The sequence below is a fragment of the Drosophila arizonae genome, chromosome 3 (genome assembly GCF_054131065.1).
Source record: "Drosophila arizonae isolate 15081-1271.41 chromosome 3, UAZ_ARI_1.0, whole genome shotgun sequence".
NCBI lineage: Eukaryota > Metazoa > Arthropoda > Insecta > Diptera > Drosophilidae > Drosophila > Drosophila arizonae.
The window spans coordinates 23835601-23851954 of record NC_142923.1 but is presented as its reverse complement, the minus strand read 5'-3'; the positions used below and the strand labels follow the sequence as shown (position 1 = coordinate 23851954).

The 16354-nt window shown below is 39.4% G+C and overlaps 3 protein-coding genes across 4 annotated transcripts; 2 read left to right on the top strand and 1 right to left on the bottom strand.

Annotated features, from left to right (window-relative positions):
- Window positions 1-504: 504 nt before the first annotated feature.
- On the top strand, window positions 505-2750 carry mtm (phosphatidylinositol-3-phosphate phosphatase). The gene is made up of 2 exons (XM_018002259.2): window positions 505-2197; window positions 2252-2750. The coding sequence occupies exons 1-2, from the start codon at window positions 649-651 to the stop codon at window positions 2575-2577; spliced, it is 1875 nt and encodes a 624-aa protein (XP_017857748.1). The 5' UTR covers window positions 505-648; the 3' UTR covers window positions 2578-2750.
- A 761-nt stretch (window positions 2751-3511) lies between these two features.
- On the top strand, window positions 3512-15780 carry LOC108610265 (beta-1,3-glucosyltransferase). Of its 2 annotated transcripts, none has more exons than XM_089464062.1 (7): window positions 3512-3932; window positions 4794-4930; window positions 4997-5399; window positions 7335-7467; window positions 8477-8630; window positions 9414-9941; window positions 15254-15780. In XM_089464062.1, the coding sequence occupies exons 1-6, from the start codon at window positions 3552-3554 to the stop codon at window positions 9925-9927; spliced, it is 1722 nt and encodes a 573-aa protein (XP_089320188.1). In that variant the 5' UTR covers window positions 3512-3551; the 3' UTR covers window positions 9928-9941; window positions 15254-15780. The 2 variants fall into 2 exon arrangements, with proteins under 2 accessions (XP_089320188.1, XP_089320187.1); XM_089464061.1 differs by lacking the exon at window positions 15254-15780 and adding an exon at window positions 10610-14635.
- LOC149269924 (uncharacterized) lies at window positions 14573-16040 on the bottom strand. Its single transcript, XM_089464063.1, has 2 exons — window positions 15992-16040; window positions 14573-14960 (listed from the first exon to the last, which is right to left on the bottom strand). Exons 1-2 carry the CDS (start codon window positions 16023-16025, stop codon window positions 14677-14679), a joined length of 318 nt encoding a protein of 105 aa, XP_089320189.1. The 5' UTR covers window positions 16026-16040; the 3' UTR covers window positions 14573-14676.
- Window positions 16041-16354: the final 314 nt, after the last annotated feature.

Here is a 16354-nt window from a genome sequence, read left to right as displayed (position 1 = left end):
AATACAATATATACAATCTATTATTATACAAGGAAACATAAAACAAAAACACATACATATGTACATATATTTATATAATATTGTGAAAAGAAAACTAACAATTTAGTAAAGGCGAAAATTCCGTTCAGGAGTTTTTTATATGTACCATATATATAAATTAAAATTTATTACAAAAACAAGAAAGTGTTTGGAACTGCATATATTGACAGGGCCCTTCATGAGCTTAGTTTGTGCTATTCAAATTTGGCGCTCAAGTCAGTTTTATGTAAAGTAACAGTTTGGGAATGTAATGTTAACTAATAGCGGTGCTGAGTGGTGCAATGACTATATTTCAGGCTTCTAAGTACTAAAGTATAGTTTATTAATTAAACAACAATTATATTGTTGGCGATAACTGCCACAATCGTAGTAATATGCTTTATCATGCATATATAATAAATATATGTGATTAACTATATGGATAACATGAGTCAATAACTCAGTTCACCTGGTGAGCTGTTCCATTGGAACTTGTTCCGATTGTCGTTCGATAAGTCTCGACTGCGAACAACAAAAATATAAAGAATAATTCACTCGACGCAAAATTTGTTTACGCTTTAGTGTCCAATCAGACAACCGAAACAGTTGATAATTAACCATTCCGCTGCAATGGATGCCACATCAAGCTCAGCCGACAAGTTGGCATCGAAAACGGCCAGCAGCAACTCGCTGGACAGCAGCTCAAAGTCAAGTTCGCTGGGCTCCAAACACGGCGCTGAAAACGGCCAACAAAGAGATACGCCTTTTGTCTACTTGGACGGCGAAGAGGATCAGGATCAAAAGAACGATGTCACCTATGTGTGCCCATATCGCGGTCCGGTCTTCGGTGCCCTAACCATCACCAATTATCGCCTATACTTTCGTTCGCTGCCATTGCGCGATCAGGAGCCCCCAGTCGTTGTGGACGTGCCGTTGGGCGTGATTGCGCGTGTGGAAAAAATCGGTGGTGCCACGTCACGTGGCGAGAATAGCTATGGCATTGAGATCTTCTGCAAAGATATGCGCAATTTACGCTTCGCACACAAGCAGCAGAATCATTCGCGTCGCACAGTGTTCGAGAAGCTGCAGGCCAACGCATTTCCGCTCTCCTACAGCGGCAAACTCTTTGCGTTTGCTCATGCCGCTGCAGCTGCTCAGCCGTCGACGGCAAATGCAGCTGTGAGCGCCGGCTGGGATGGCTGGGCGGTGTACGAGCCGTTGGCCGAGCTGCGTCGCCTGGGCGTGCCCAACGATATGTGGCGTGTCACAAAGATCAACGAGTTCTACGGCATTTGCGACAGCTATCCGGCTGTGTGGGCCGTGCCAAAGGCAGCTTCTGATGATTTTCTGCGTCGCGTTGCACAATTTCGTTCGCGTTGCCGTTTGCCCGTTCTATCATGGATGAATCCTCGCACGCAGGCAACCATAACACGTTGCTCCCAACCTCTGGTCGGTGTCAGTGGCAAACGGAATGCCGATGATGAGACTTATCTGAGCTACATTATGGAAGCGAATGCACAGTCCGATAAATTGACCATTATGGATGCTCGGCCCAGTGCGAATGCCATTGCCAACAAGGCAAAGGGCGGCGGCTACGAATCGGAGGATGCCTATAAAAACGTGGAAATCAATTTCCTCGACATACACAACATTCACGTGATGCGCGAGAGCCTGCGCAAGGTGAAGGAGGCGTGCTACCCAACCACCGATGACTCCAAATGGCAGACGGCCATCGATAGCACATTGTGGCTGAAGCACATCCGCTGCGTTCTGGCCGGAGCCGTGCGCATCGTCGACAAGGTGGAGACAATGAGCACATCTGTGGTGGTCCACTGCTCCGATGGCTGGGATCGCACAGCACAGCTGACGGCATTGTCGATGCTGTTGCTGGATCCGCATTATCGCACCGTGCGTGGCTTCGAAGTGCTTATCGAAAAGGAATGGCTGTCGTTCGGTCATAAATTCCAGCAACGCATCGGCCACGGCGATAACAAGCACTCGGATGCTGATCGCTCGCCGGTCTTTCTGCAGTTCATTGATAGCGTGTGGCAAGTGAGTCAACAGTTTACCAACGCATTCGAATTCAACGAGCATTTCCTCATCACAATTGTGGATCATCTGTATTCGTGCCGCTTTGGCACCTTCCTGTGCAACACCGAGGCAGAGCGTGTGGCAGAGGGTAAGCAGTTCGCCATATATGCCGTAACTCTTACTATAATTAACTCCATTGCAGATCTGAAGCACAAGACCATTTCACTGTGGACACACATTAATTCCTCACTGGATCAGTATTTGAACCCTCTCTTCCCGTCGTTCACCCATGGCGCCGAGCTCGTGCTGCGCCCCATTGCCAGCGTGCGTGCCGTGCGCCTCTGGAGGGGTCTCTATTGCCGCTGGAATCCCGGCTTGTGCACGCCTCAGCATGGCTGCCAGCGCACACGCGAGCTGCTCTCGAAACAGGATCTGCTCTTCAAGCACGTGAATGAGCTGCGCCTGAAGCTCAACAATCGCAGCAACAATATGCAGACGACCACACGACTGGCCTCGCCCATGCATTAGACTACGAATTCATGTATTTCTCTAGCTAACTGCTCTAACTAACTAGTATTCCCATTTATTATATTAACGACTAATTATACATGGCATTCATGTATTCACTAATTATGAATTATTTAATCCCAAAAATTATGTGCATAAGCGGTAAAACTAAAATAAATAAATATGTAAACATATGCTACAACTGATTATTGGAGCTATTCAAAAGCTGATCAAACCCAAATGACATATACAAATATTTATAGTCTGTTTTCGGTTTCTTGCTTTACAAGAAACAACTGTGAATCATTAAAATGTGTTTTGCTTTATATGCAAATGCGCGTGTGTTTGATATGAAACCAATTTAAGCTTTATCAAACAGTTTTATTATCTAGCAATTCGGCAATAGATTGTGTTCGTATGGACGGCGTTTGCTATAGCAAATTAATATATACACAGTGGAGTTCCGATAACGAGGCTCACCTGCTCTTCACCTGAAGTTCAACCATCAAATTAAAATCACATTAGCAAGGCTTGAATATACACTTTATTATTCATTCCTTTATCTCTGCTATCTGACCCATATTTGTTCAGTCAATTCCAACAAGTAGCACAGGGCGTATCATCCGGACAGGGTGCACCTGGTTTGCCACACCTTTACAATTACTCACAAACACACACACACACACCGACACACATTAATTCATTGCCATGGCCATTTGCTGGTATTGGCCAACTGTTGCGCTCTAAACAGAATTCATTCATGAAATTTGACCGGACTTTGGCGCCTGCGCATTGGCATTAACCAAACGAAAATGTTCTGGCCGTTTGCGCCAAAAATGTTGAAATTCAATCACAGTTGCTTCAGTACGTTTTCGCACGCTCATTAATGCAGTCGCAGTCGGAGCACGGCGGAGCTCCAATCTCGAGCGATTGGCAACGCGACGGCAAAGTCCTGAGAGTGATTTCCTATTAACCAAACATGTTAGCCAAATAAAATGCATAAAATGCAGTTAAGGCCCAGTTGGCAAATCTTACTATTCCTAACGTGTCTCGTGCGCCTCTGCAATGGCAGTGAAATTCTTTTGCTCATTTCGTGTCCACGGCAGGCGGCAGAGCAGTGTCGCACCTGGCGCGATAATCTGCGCCAGCAACAAATATCGGACAAGATCCCCAGGGATTACGATTACGCCATTAAGGTGCACATAATGCATGAACTATTCAATTACTGGACCCTGCTCGATGCGCTGCCCTATTTGAGAGGCCAGACACGTCTGCTAAACGCGAATACCGATTGGATTATCTGGTGCCAGCACAACACGCACGTCGCCTCGCTGCGTGGTCTGCTCGAGCAACTGCATCAGCGGGATGCGCAAGAGGTGAACAGAAAAATTAACAAATATTACATTTTAAAATGTGCACAAAAATGTGTTAACTAAGATTTTTTTTTTTAATCTTAAAAATATTTATATGAAAAGTTCCAAAAATATATTTTGAAATATTTTTAAGAAAAACTTTTAACTTTGTTCTATTATATGTTTATAAAGTTGTTGAACTAACAGCATAAAATTAAATCGTATAATTATTATAATACAAAAATACTTTGATATGCTAAGAGTTATAAATAAAATGCAGTTATAATATAATTTGCAGCATATCGTGAAAGGAAAACAGCTGTAAAAAATTCTATAAACTTCAAAATTTTTAGATTTTGTCGGCATAAGTTAGAGATATGGTTTCCAACGTAAACCCACAACAATTCTAAAAGTGAATATACGTAATCCTCATTAATTGTTGAAATAGGACTACATATCTATCAAATTTATATAAACAATTTTTTATTCCAAATTTTAATAAAATTATTAACAGCTAAAGGTATTTAATCTGCACCCAAAATAAGGATTCATTTTTAATTCAGAAACAATAAACTTATTTAAACAATTCTGTGCTCAAGTAACTATTAACAATCACATTATTTATTTTATTATTATGCAATAATATTTGCTCTGTAACTAAAATAATAATTTATTATCAATGCTGTTAAACAAATAAATTCACATATGTATATTGACTTCATCAGTTATTTTCAAGCTGGCAAGCTGAAAATTATTTAATTATGATTTAAAAAGCGTTAAATATTCACAATTTGCCAATTAGTTATATATATTATATATGTATATTATTCATCATATCAAATTTTGACAGCATCAACTGTTCTCTTAATATCTTTTCCATTCCAGTTGGCTTATTACGGACACGCTTTGTACGACACTGAGGCGACGATTGTGCACCATTTTGCCAACTACAAGGATCCAACATGGTTTCCATATCCCATGCTAAGTGCCGGCGTTGTTTTTACAGGTGCTTTGCTGCGCAGGTGAGTCCAGATGAAGGAGGCAGCATCATGTTTGGCCATAACTCATAATGGAACATGCATTTGCAGCCTGGTCGAACTTGTTGCTCTAAATGCCCCAAATGCCACAAGGCACAGCGAATTTGCCATAGATGCGGCCCATGAGTTGGCCCGATTCATTTTCGATAATATAGCACCTGCTGATGATGGCAGCAGCAGCAGCAGCAGCAGCGGCAGCGGCAGCGGCAGTAGGAGTAACAACGTCGATAGCAACATCAGCATCAGTAAAGACGACAACGACTTCGTCGACATGTTGCAGCGCAAAATAATTTTGAAAAGTGCTGACTACATTTGTCCCTGGGCGAGAGTGTCGCCAGCCTGGTCCTTGGCGTCCTTAGAGACGACAGCAGCAGCAACAGCAAAGGAGTCAAAGCCTGTGTCCTGTGTCTTGCATGCCAAGCCGGAAATGGCCGCTGGGAGTGCCGTGCATTGTGTGAGTTGAATTACGGTTTATATTCAAGTAACAGGAGGCATTTAAGATTGAACCTATAGCCGTATGCATTGCCTCTGCTGTGAAACAGTCAGCTAATTGTGAAGGCCAGCAGAACTACCCGCAAATGTGATTAAAGTCCAAGATAAGTCATGTCCTAATAGCACAATACGTTTTCACAGAGGCGTGCACACATACACACATACACACATACATGCTTATTGTGCATGCAATCTGCAAAAAAAAAAAAAAAAAAAAAAAAAAAAAAAAAAAAAAACTGCACAGCTGCAAAGCTCCCTCTTTCTCCCTCTATTTTTCGAATTTCCAGTAATAAATGTGACGCCCTAATTCAAGCACATTTTTTTTTTAGCATATATGCAAATTAAAGTGCGGAAAGTTCACGCAGACAATTTTGTATTTAATCAACACACACTATCCATCTTTAATTTTTGTATATTACGATATTATTTGCTGAATTCACGGCAGCAGCATCCGATCTGTAAGGTAGGCACGCACAGACTGAATGATCTTCTTATGCTTCCGCCTACACTGACTCAACATTTGCAATATTACACGAATGCTCTTTTCTCTCCTTAATTAGAGCGTAACATACTGAAGAATATTCACTGTTAAGCTTACACCTCCATCAGTTTTACATATCCACAATTACACTCACACTTATACTGCTCTGCTCGTGCTCTCAAGAAAAAGAGAGCCTGCCCTATGCTCATTTACATAATTCTGTAGGACAACTCGAGCTCTTTATCCTCTCGCTATGTAGGCGTCGCCTTCGTTAAACATAGGCTACTTCCTAAATCGAGGCCGCTCTTCACTCCATGTCCGGCTGTAGTTGCGCACTCAGCTGCATATGCCTCGCTTAAGCAAAAAAATAGCCTAACAGTGCTTGCAAGAACACACTAATACAAAGGCAACTATGGCGCTTAATTCTTCCTCTTTGAACGCGTTTACACTAAAAGTACCTTATTGGTGGAACGTCTTTAAGCTACTCGAACTCTCACCAATACACTCATGCAAACACAATGCCTACGCTCGGTTGCTCACTAGCGCTCTCTCAGCATTATGCATCACGTACATACACATATACAGAGATCACCGTTAATGGTATGCAAGCAGTAACGTTTGCATGTTCTCTTGCCCTTTACCACTCTCAGTCAAAGCAATCACTGTCATGCAATATATAAATGAAGAGCATAGACACAATAGTAGACAAATTGAATATCTAACGCTCTACGACCTTTAACAGTGCTGCAGTCTTTTCACAGCTAACTCATTTTCTCTCTCTCTCTCTCTCTCTCTCTTTATGTAAGAATGCACTTTTGATAGCAATCTGCACAAAGCCTCTTGCAGAAATCGAAAAGTTTTTCACTTTAAATTTTAAAAAATTGTTTTCAAAGCCCAAAAAGCAAAGCTCTGATTTCAATCAATAAATTTTCATATTTTTGATAAATAAATTAAAATGCATGCAAATCTTAAGCAAAATAAATATCTGTAAATATAAATAATTTAGTTATTAAATATTTTGTCAATTTTATTTCATTTGATTCATACGAAATGAATTTCTCAATTTAAAGAAATATTACACATTCGCATCGTTGGTGCGGACCTTAAATTCATAATTGCTTTGAATAAATAGCAATTTTGATTTCTATTGAATTATTTGAATTATTAAACGTAGTAAAAATGATAAATCTAAAACCATTGCCTGATGCTGGCTTAGTTGAATAATGCTTGGTAGTTAAATGTAGACAAACAGTGTGGAGTATGTGGGGTGGGCGTTGTGGTATGTTGATGTGGGAGGTTCGTTCATTGCGACAATTAGCATCTGAAACCTATAACCATAAATTCTGTGACAACGGTCAAACACAAACACAAACTCCAACTCAAAACTGATGCCCAAACCATTTTCACCCACAACAGGTGCACACAACTGGCGCACACATCTATTTTGCAATCAAGACCTGTGCAAAATTCCATAAGGAGCGTATACCAATCATCGAACGCACCTGGGCGCCCGATGCCATCCGGCGCAAATACTACAGCGATGTGGCAGGTAAAGCGACAACAACAACGAGAATGAGAACGAGAATGAGAACGATGAACGCAATTAAAGCAAATGACTGCCTGCTTCTGCACCAGCTCCTGCTGCTTGCTGCCCTCACAATTTGAGAGGCGTGGCAAATGGGCAAACACACGCACACTTGTTAACAATAACAAAAACTAAATGAAGCAGACAGAGACTCCAGGGCCGAGTGAATACCCTGTATTTCATAGTTAACAGATTTTGATGACATAGTCGGGAATGTTGTTTAAGGAAATACCCTGTAGTGCACAAATAGTAGAAAATAGATTAATATTGATTTCCTTCTCTTCTCTAATCAAGGCATTCTTAAGACCTTTAATATGCAAGGTTTAAAAAGGTTTACATAATAGATTTTTCAAATTCACTCTAAAGCTAAAGGTGCACAAAACGTTCAATGTATTTGTTAGCATCTGTAACTATAAGAGTATTCAAACTTTTTCAATCTGATCCGATAATATCCTTCAATTCTCATGAAACACCATTTTATCAAAACTTTACCGTTCGGGGTTTTTAAATCTGAAATAAATATAGATGAATCTTCGAAATATAATAGTAATGAAAATTAACCAACCAACCAAACAACCAATTTAATATTTATATACAAAATTAATTTTTTTTTTTTTTTTTGTATTTATCGTCAAATCATTGAATAGTATAAACATATATATCAACATTACAATTGAATTAATTTACAAATGATTTTCTGTGTTACTTCTACTTCCACCAAATCATTATGCCCGAAGCATTTTCTATGCACACAGGGTATTAGCAGAGGGAAAACTAAACAAACAGAAGCAAGCACACACACATAAATACAAACACAAATGCATCTGCGAGCCAAACAGTTTGGTAACAGCAGTTTGCAGTAGCAGCAGCAGAGCAGCAGCTGCCATATTGAATATTCATTGATTTGTCTTTATGATCTTTCACCTTTATGCTACGACACTGCACAACTCGACTCCACTGGCAACCGCAACAGATGATGGTATACCTACGACCGGCACGGGCCTACCCAATGTACCGACTGGACATTGTGCCAAAACATTGGCAATTTTGCAATTATCCCTCAAGGATATCAACGAGCTAACGGATATACGCTGGCTGATGCTTGTCGACGATGATACGCTGTTAAGGTATGTCTGTGTGTGTGTATGGGAGAGAGAGAGAGAGAGAAAGAGGAAGAGGGAGCGAGTGAGTCTTCATCTGTGTGCATTTAAGAGAGGTTGCTTTTACAAGAGTGTATGTATGTGAGTGTCACTCACTGAGTGAGCCTACATACATACATATGTATGTGTGCGCCACGATTTTTTTGCGGCTTACACGCCTCAAAGCACATTCAATTAAAATTATCATTGCTTGCCCCGGTTTGTGATTTTTTTTTTATAATTCATTTATATTTTTATTGATATCTATATACTGCATACATTTACACGCAGCATGCCTGCTGTGTTTTGCTCTTCTTTTGAAATTATCTCTTTGCCATTGAGCTTTAAGCTAGCAACGTTAGGTTGGCGCTTGCACTAATACACTAAAACAACCAAAACTCTAAATCTAAATGCTCACAATTGAAATTATACTATTGGTTTGAAGCCTTCGTTAAGCCTTCGTTAAAACATCGTTACATACATACCTATATATAGTATTATGCTCACGTTCTCAGCCACATGCACATCTACTAATAAAGGGATCAAAAGCAATAGTGTGCAAGTAGAAAGTCTCTCTTTCGCTCTCTCTCTCACTCACACTAATTAATGTTATACAGCATTAACAGTTGAAAAATTGTTTGACAATATTTGTACTCTTGCGACTTACTTTACATTGGAGTTTTGCTCTTTTACTAAATGCTCTCTTAATAAATGATCATTGCTTTCTCTTCAACAAATTTTTTATGTTTATCTAAAATATTTCACACGCAGCGTACCACGGCTAAGCAAGCTGCTTGGTTGTTACAATCACACGAATAACATTTATCTTGGGGAACGCTATGGCTATCGACTATATGCCCCGGATGGCTTCAATTACCACACAGGTGGGGCTGGCATTGTGCTTAGCGTGCCGCTGCTGCGACTTGTGGTGCAGCGATGCAGTTGTCCGACAGCAAGTGCACCAGACGACATGATATTGGGCTACTGTCTGCAGGCGTTGGGCGTGACGGCCACGCATGTGCCCGCTCTGCATCAGGCACGGCCGCAGGACTATGCGCCAGAGCTGCTGCAGCTCAATGCGCCCATCTCGTTCCACAAATACTGGCACACATCGCCGGAGCACACGTACAAGCGTTGGCTCGGAGGCGCTCTGGGCAACGCTAGTTCAGCTCATGCCACGGCCAAGGATCGACGTGCTGCGCCGCTGGCACTGAACGGATTGCTGCAGCTGCCAAATCAGCTGGCAGCTGGCTTGGAAGGCTCCGCCAAGCACTTGGATCTCTAAAAAAAAATGCTCAGGTGAGTGGCATGGCACACATTCAGGCATTGAAGCGTAATTAAAGAGCCAACAACAAGATTTTACTCGCAAATGCCTCTGACAGTGGCAGTTGGACAAATGTTGTCACCACAAAGCCGTGGCCTGTCCCAAATTCAATCTACTCCAGCAGCCAGTGGAGGAGCTGCAGGCGTCAAGCTCCTGCCAAGCACACAAATTTTCCCATTTTCTATCCGCCGAAAAAGTTTGCCAGCTTTACGTTGCGGCAAACGCTGATTTATTTGTCGTTTTGTATAGTGTGTGAGTATGTGTGTGTGCGTGTACGTGTGTATTTGTGTATTGCGGTTTTCGTGTCACTTTAATTAGTGGAAATGCTCAAATGCGGTTTCGACTCGCGACTTTGAAGCAAAATGTTACCACAGCTTTTGGCGGTTTTTGGTTGGTATTCCCATTAGGTAACTGAGAATCTAATCATATGTAGATCTTTTGCCATATTCAGAGAATGTATATATTTTTCACCTGCTTATAGTACATCTAAATATAAAAATTCAGTAGTAACTTAACAGCCAATCGAATGCATTTCGTTTGAAAAAATACCAACAAAATAGTCTACTACTAATTTAAGTCTGCTACTAATCTACTACTAATTACAAGTGTAAAGTATTGACTCACCTATGATTTCTTTTCTCAGATAAACAAAGGACACAAACTCTTGCTCTTTGAATGAAGAAAGTAAAACAGATTACAGATTTCATTCACAAGTCAATCGAATGCCAACGGATGCAAAATACAAAAAAAAAAAAATCGTGTAATTCAAGAAAATCAAGAGAAGAAAGTGTGATTATAGTGAAATGCGTAATGAAAAGCGATTTTTTTATTTTTTTAAACGTGAATTAAAGCAGGAGCACATTGTCTTTATTGTAAAAGTAACCAAAAAAAAAAAAAATATATATATATATATATATATATTTGCTTAAGTTTTGTGTATTTAAAATTAATAAATAATAAACAATAAAAATTCAATTTTGGTAAATATTTTTAATTTATTGTAGATAACTATTATTGATAATACTAATCATACAACTTAGTTAAAACATATACATACGTAGAATTGGGATCACAGCTTTCTATTTGCTCGGATCCCTTAATTTTAGGTTCAAGCAACGGTAATAGGAGAGATCAAGAACAGTGTGCTTCGAGTGCCGTCGTCGAGTTTTTCAGAGAGCTCTTCAACGCATTCCCCTTAAATCAATGAACAAATGAATTCAATATGAGAGCAGCAATAGTTCGAATACGTTTCGCAACACTGGGCATAAAATTTGCATTTAATATCAATTTGTCGACGCCCAGCAGGGCATATCACTTAAAGCTGAAAGCCTGGCGAAGCGTTCCGAATGACTTTTTCGCACCTTACACTTACTTAAACCTCATTAAATGTAAATTTTGTGCAAGGACCGAGTCGAGCACAGCTATGCAGAGAGTGAGTGTGAGAGAGAGAGAGAGAGAGAGAGGGAGGGCGAGGAGGGGCTTGGTGTTGAGGGCATCAACAGTTTACGCTCGACTGCATTATTCGAGTGGTTTATCCGGCGATGCCTCCACTGAACTGAGCCCCGCCCTGAACTGGAGGATGCTTCTTTGAGATACTGTGCGATAAACAAACAAAGCGCTTCATTTATTCGCTGCACAGTTTATCAATGGGTATCCAGCGAAACGCCCCATCAACTTGCCGCCCACTCCACCCTCTCAAGTGCATCTATTATTCAAATACTAATCAATACTTTTCGCAAGTATCGCATCGTCGCTTCAATCTCAACGACCCTCTAAATGGGCGCAACAACAATGTGTCAGTCCATTTGACCGCGTTGACAGCTCTAATTGCCTGCGGTTGTGTCGTCGTTCCGCTTAAATATTAAACAATTCAGTCAGTGAAAGTTGGCATCATGTTCTTGCCAGACATGCTCCAAAAATGTCCGAGATGAATCGAGTATGCATATATAAACTGCACAAATTATATTAAATTAAGGCCAGGTTGTTAATTATGTCTATAACCACAGCTGCAATTTGATATACTATAATTTGCTAATTATGCTAATATCGCCAGCCAAATGGCAAATATACAGATATGTATATATATTGGTATTCATTAAATTACATTAGCTGATCTTTATGCGATATATCCTTCGGGTCACTGAGTTATATTTCTCTACCTTTGAGAAAGTTAAGAGAAATCAGCATTGAATATGTATTTTTGCAGGCATCTACAGCGATTTTCACTGTAGTTTTTATTTAAATAACACAATTTGATTTGATACAAAACGCAACAAACAAACCATGATCTTTCGTTCTCTCTCTCTCTCTTTCACGCTCATTGACTCTCTCTTTCTCACTTAGTCTCTGTCTTTCGTTTCTTCTCTCCTGCTCATTCACTTTCGTCAAGTCTATCTCAGGTTGACACTTATTTAATATACATTATATACAGCTCTTATGTATTCATATATTATATAGAGCTCTTGTATAGAGAATTAGAAGCCGCTCATTACTATTATTTTATCTACGTTTTTCTCTCATTTATTCTTCTGCCTCTCACTTTCCATATGAATTTCTACATGAAAGTAAGATACGAAAAGCTACGAGCGACAGTAAAAGAAGAACAGGGATTTATACAAGAGAAGTAGAGAAATATATAAACTAACAACGCAGGAGGAGAAAGTGTGCTTATCCGTTTTTCAATAAGCAATAATCGAATAAATAAAAATATATGATAAAAATACATAAAAGTAAACTAAATAAATTCAAAATAAATAAACTAATTAAAGTTTCTAAAGTGATATTTATAATCTTTAAAAAATAATAAATGTATTCGGGCGATTTATTAATATAATTCTTATTAATGAAAATATTTCTCCATTTTATCGAAAGCCATTCTAAACTACTTAAACTTTCTAAAGTGATATTTATAATCTTTAAACAAGTAAGAACGTTGCAGTCGGGCGTTACCGACTGCGGAATACTCATTCACATCCCATCAACAATTTAGTAGTTAAGTTTCGTTCTAATACTGTAGAATATACAGCTTTTTCCGATTTGCCACGCCCCAACTGGGCGTAGACACCTCATTTTTGGTCAGTTTTTAGAAAGAGATAACCTTACCCTAACTGCAAAGTTTGAATGCTTACTCTAAAAAAATGTGAAAATTACAGGGTATTTTTCGATATGCCACGCCCCTAAAGAGGCGTAAAAATTATTTTTGGGGAATCGATAGAGGAGGCTACCAGTAACTCAACTATCCAAATTTGAAGCTTCTAGCTATTATACTTTAGGAGATATAAGCTTTTGCGGTTTGCCACGCCCCCTGTGGGCGGACATATATCCGACAAAACTTTTTGGTCTTGGGTGATCAGTCCGAGTATGTATACAAAATTTGAGGTCTCTGCCATCAATAGTGTCCAAAATATAGGAGAATTTAAAAAATCACTATATCTTCAGGTCCGATTTGCCACGCCCCCAACGGGCGTAGACTTATAATTTATCTTCAGACTTTATAGAATCATACCATTAGCTGACGTGCAAAATTTCAGCATTCTAGGTTTACAACTTTAGGAGATACAGTTTTATCCGATTTGCCACGCCCCCAATGGGCGTAGATATATCCGCCATAGCTCGTGATCTTGGGTGGTCAACGCGGACCTACATACCAAGTTTCAGCTTTCTAGCTCTTCAACAAACATGATTTCTGGTATATCGGAAAATGCATTTTCCGATTTGCCACGCCCCTAGTGGGCGGATCGGGAAAATTTTAACACTTTATAAATCGGAGATATACACGAGTATGTGTTCCAAATTTCAAGTCTCTAGCTTCAATAGCGCCGAAATAGATTGCGTTCATACGGACAGACGGACAGACGGACGGACGGACAGACGGACAGACGGACAGACGGACAGACGGACGGACAGCAAGACGGACATTGCACAAAACCAATATACTGATTCACTTTCGTGAATGAGTATAAAAATCATAAATGTATTCGGGCGATTTATTAATATAATTCTTATTAATGAAAATATTTCTCCATTTTATCAAAAGTCATTCTCTGATTTAAAGAGTTGCGAAAACTCAAAAATCATTCGCCAAATGTTTTATTGCTATACTATATGCAAAAACTGTAAATCATGTTTGCAAATATATACTATAAATAATAATGACTTCCGTATGCAAGGTGTGGGTATATTCAACGGTATATTCTCAGCTCTTTAAAGTCTCTTTGCTTGTGTCTGAGTCTATTTATTTTTGCATGCTACTGGCTGCCTGTCTGCCTGGCTGTCCGTCCGTCTCTCTGTCTGGCCCGGCAAATGCGGCAGACGACACTCGAGTTGCTTATCTCTGGCCTGCCAGCGAGCAGAGGCAGTGCGACAGTGGGGCAATGAGTGTGTGAGAGAGAGAGAGAGAGAGAGAGTGAGTGAGAGAGAGGGGGCGACAACAGCACAGGAAGACACATTCTCATCTATGTCTACGTGTACTTCCTGCCGCTTCGTGTCCTAATTAGTTGCGGATTTTTCAATGAATGCGCAGCAGCCAACAGGCAGCCAAGCAGCAGCCAAGCAATGCGACAAGTTGAATTCCAAATAAATTTAATTACCCAGCCAAGTTGCAGTTAAATAAATGCTCCAATTTGTATGCGCATAAATATTTACTGAAGTGCATATACACACATATACATATAAATACACACATGTATATATTCACATATATAACTGCAATCAACGCCAGCCGTAATCATCATCGACCTCCTCAGATTCCGTGTATTCTACGGGCGCATTTCCATTGCCAGCCTCGTAGTCATCGCCGTAGTAGTCATCGCCCTCGTCATCCGCTTCCAGAGATGTCGCCTGCCTCGGTCCCACGAAGCTGATGGCATTCCGTGGCATTAGCTGTATTTTGGTCAGGTTGCGTTGCTTCTGATTCTTGTGGAGTTGATATACAGACGGCTGCACTGGATCAGTGGGACTCCAAGGTAGCGCCTCCAGAGCGCTTAGCAACAGAACTAAAGCGTTTAAATCACAAAAGATTCAATATTCATTTTAGAAATACTTTTTCTGTAAGGAGGGTTTTTAAAGCTCTTAGCATTTGGTTAATAATCAACTGACAGAAGTAATTTGACCAGGAGCGGAATGATGATTAATATTCAGATATGATAAACAAATTCTATAAAATGAATTAACTTTTAAGAATATTCTTTAAAAGTATTCCTTTCTGTATTATTACATAATATTATAATATGTATTTTTATATATTATTTTTAAAAGTTATTAAAATTTATTTTCACTCTTCCCAAAGCTTGGCTGTATCACCTAGCGTCATTACATCTGGAATTCAATGTTGGAATCAGCCTGCAAATATCTAAACTGATTTTAACAATCGACACTTTACAGAAAATCAACAATAATCAATAAATATAAACTCTAATTCTTCCCTCTAACTCTAATAAAAAAATATATATTTATTTGAGTGTAAAATAAAACTATGATATCCTGAACTCAAATGGGTTCAGGGATAATAAAACCCATTGAAAATTGTATTTCGGGATGCACAATAATATTTTTATTTTACAATAAAATAAAACAATTTTCCACAACTAGTAAATCTTGAAGGAGATTTTAATGCCTTTCCTGCCCAACTTTGTTTTCCTGGCTCCAATGTTTTTGAAGACATAGTTTTTCCAATTTGCAATCCATTATTCACTATTCCAGCTTGAGTTTGAAGTCTATATCGTTTCTGTTAAACCAGATATTGTAATTCCCTACCTTAACCTTATGGGGAAATCTTTACACTTTTTTAGGCGAATCTGCAATAACGGCATACTGGTTAGCGTTCAAACGCACAGACGGCCGAACGGCCGGATATTCGAGAAAACAATCTTCAACAATTTACAGAATGCAAAAGTATTTTGTAAAGGATATTTGTTGATTTACTCTAGTTCCAATTGGAACTATCATCTGATCAAACTAAATATCCTATAGATCCTCTTTTCCAATATATATATTATGTTGTGAACTTTATTCCCTCTCAACTTACCAAAACAAAGTAGCACTACGACTGTCAACTGCATTTTCAAAATATCAACTGAGGCTGTTCCCGAAATGCATTTTGGGTTTTTATAGCCAACAAACTGAGGGCCAAACTTATGATGGGCAATAAGTGAATGTTGATTTAATAGGCAATCGATGAAAAGTAAAACTCTAAAGGCTTTTTTCTTAATGGATGGGCTTGAGTTAGAGATTTATGTGTTTCTTGTTGATTTTGTCAACACAGAACTTTAAATAGTTAATTAACTTTATGGCTTCTATGTTTTATGCAGATTAATGTTGCTGTAAATTCTCTCTCTCTCTCTCTCTCTGTCTCTCTCTTTATCTCTTCCCTTTGGTTTTAGTTTTCACT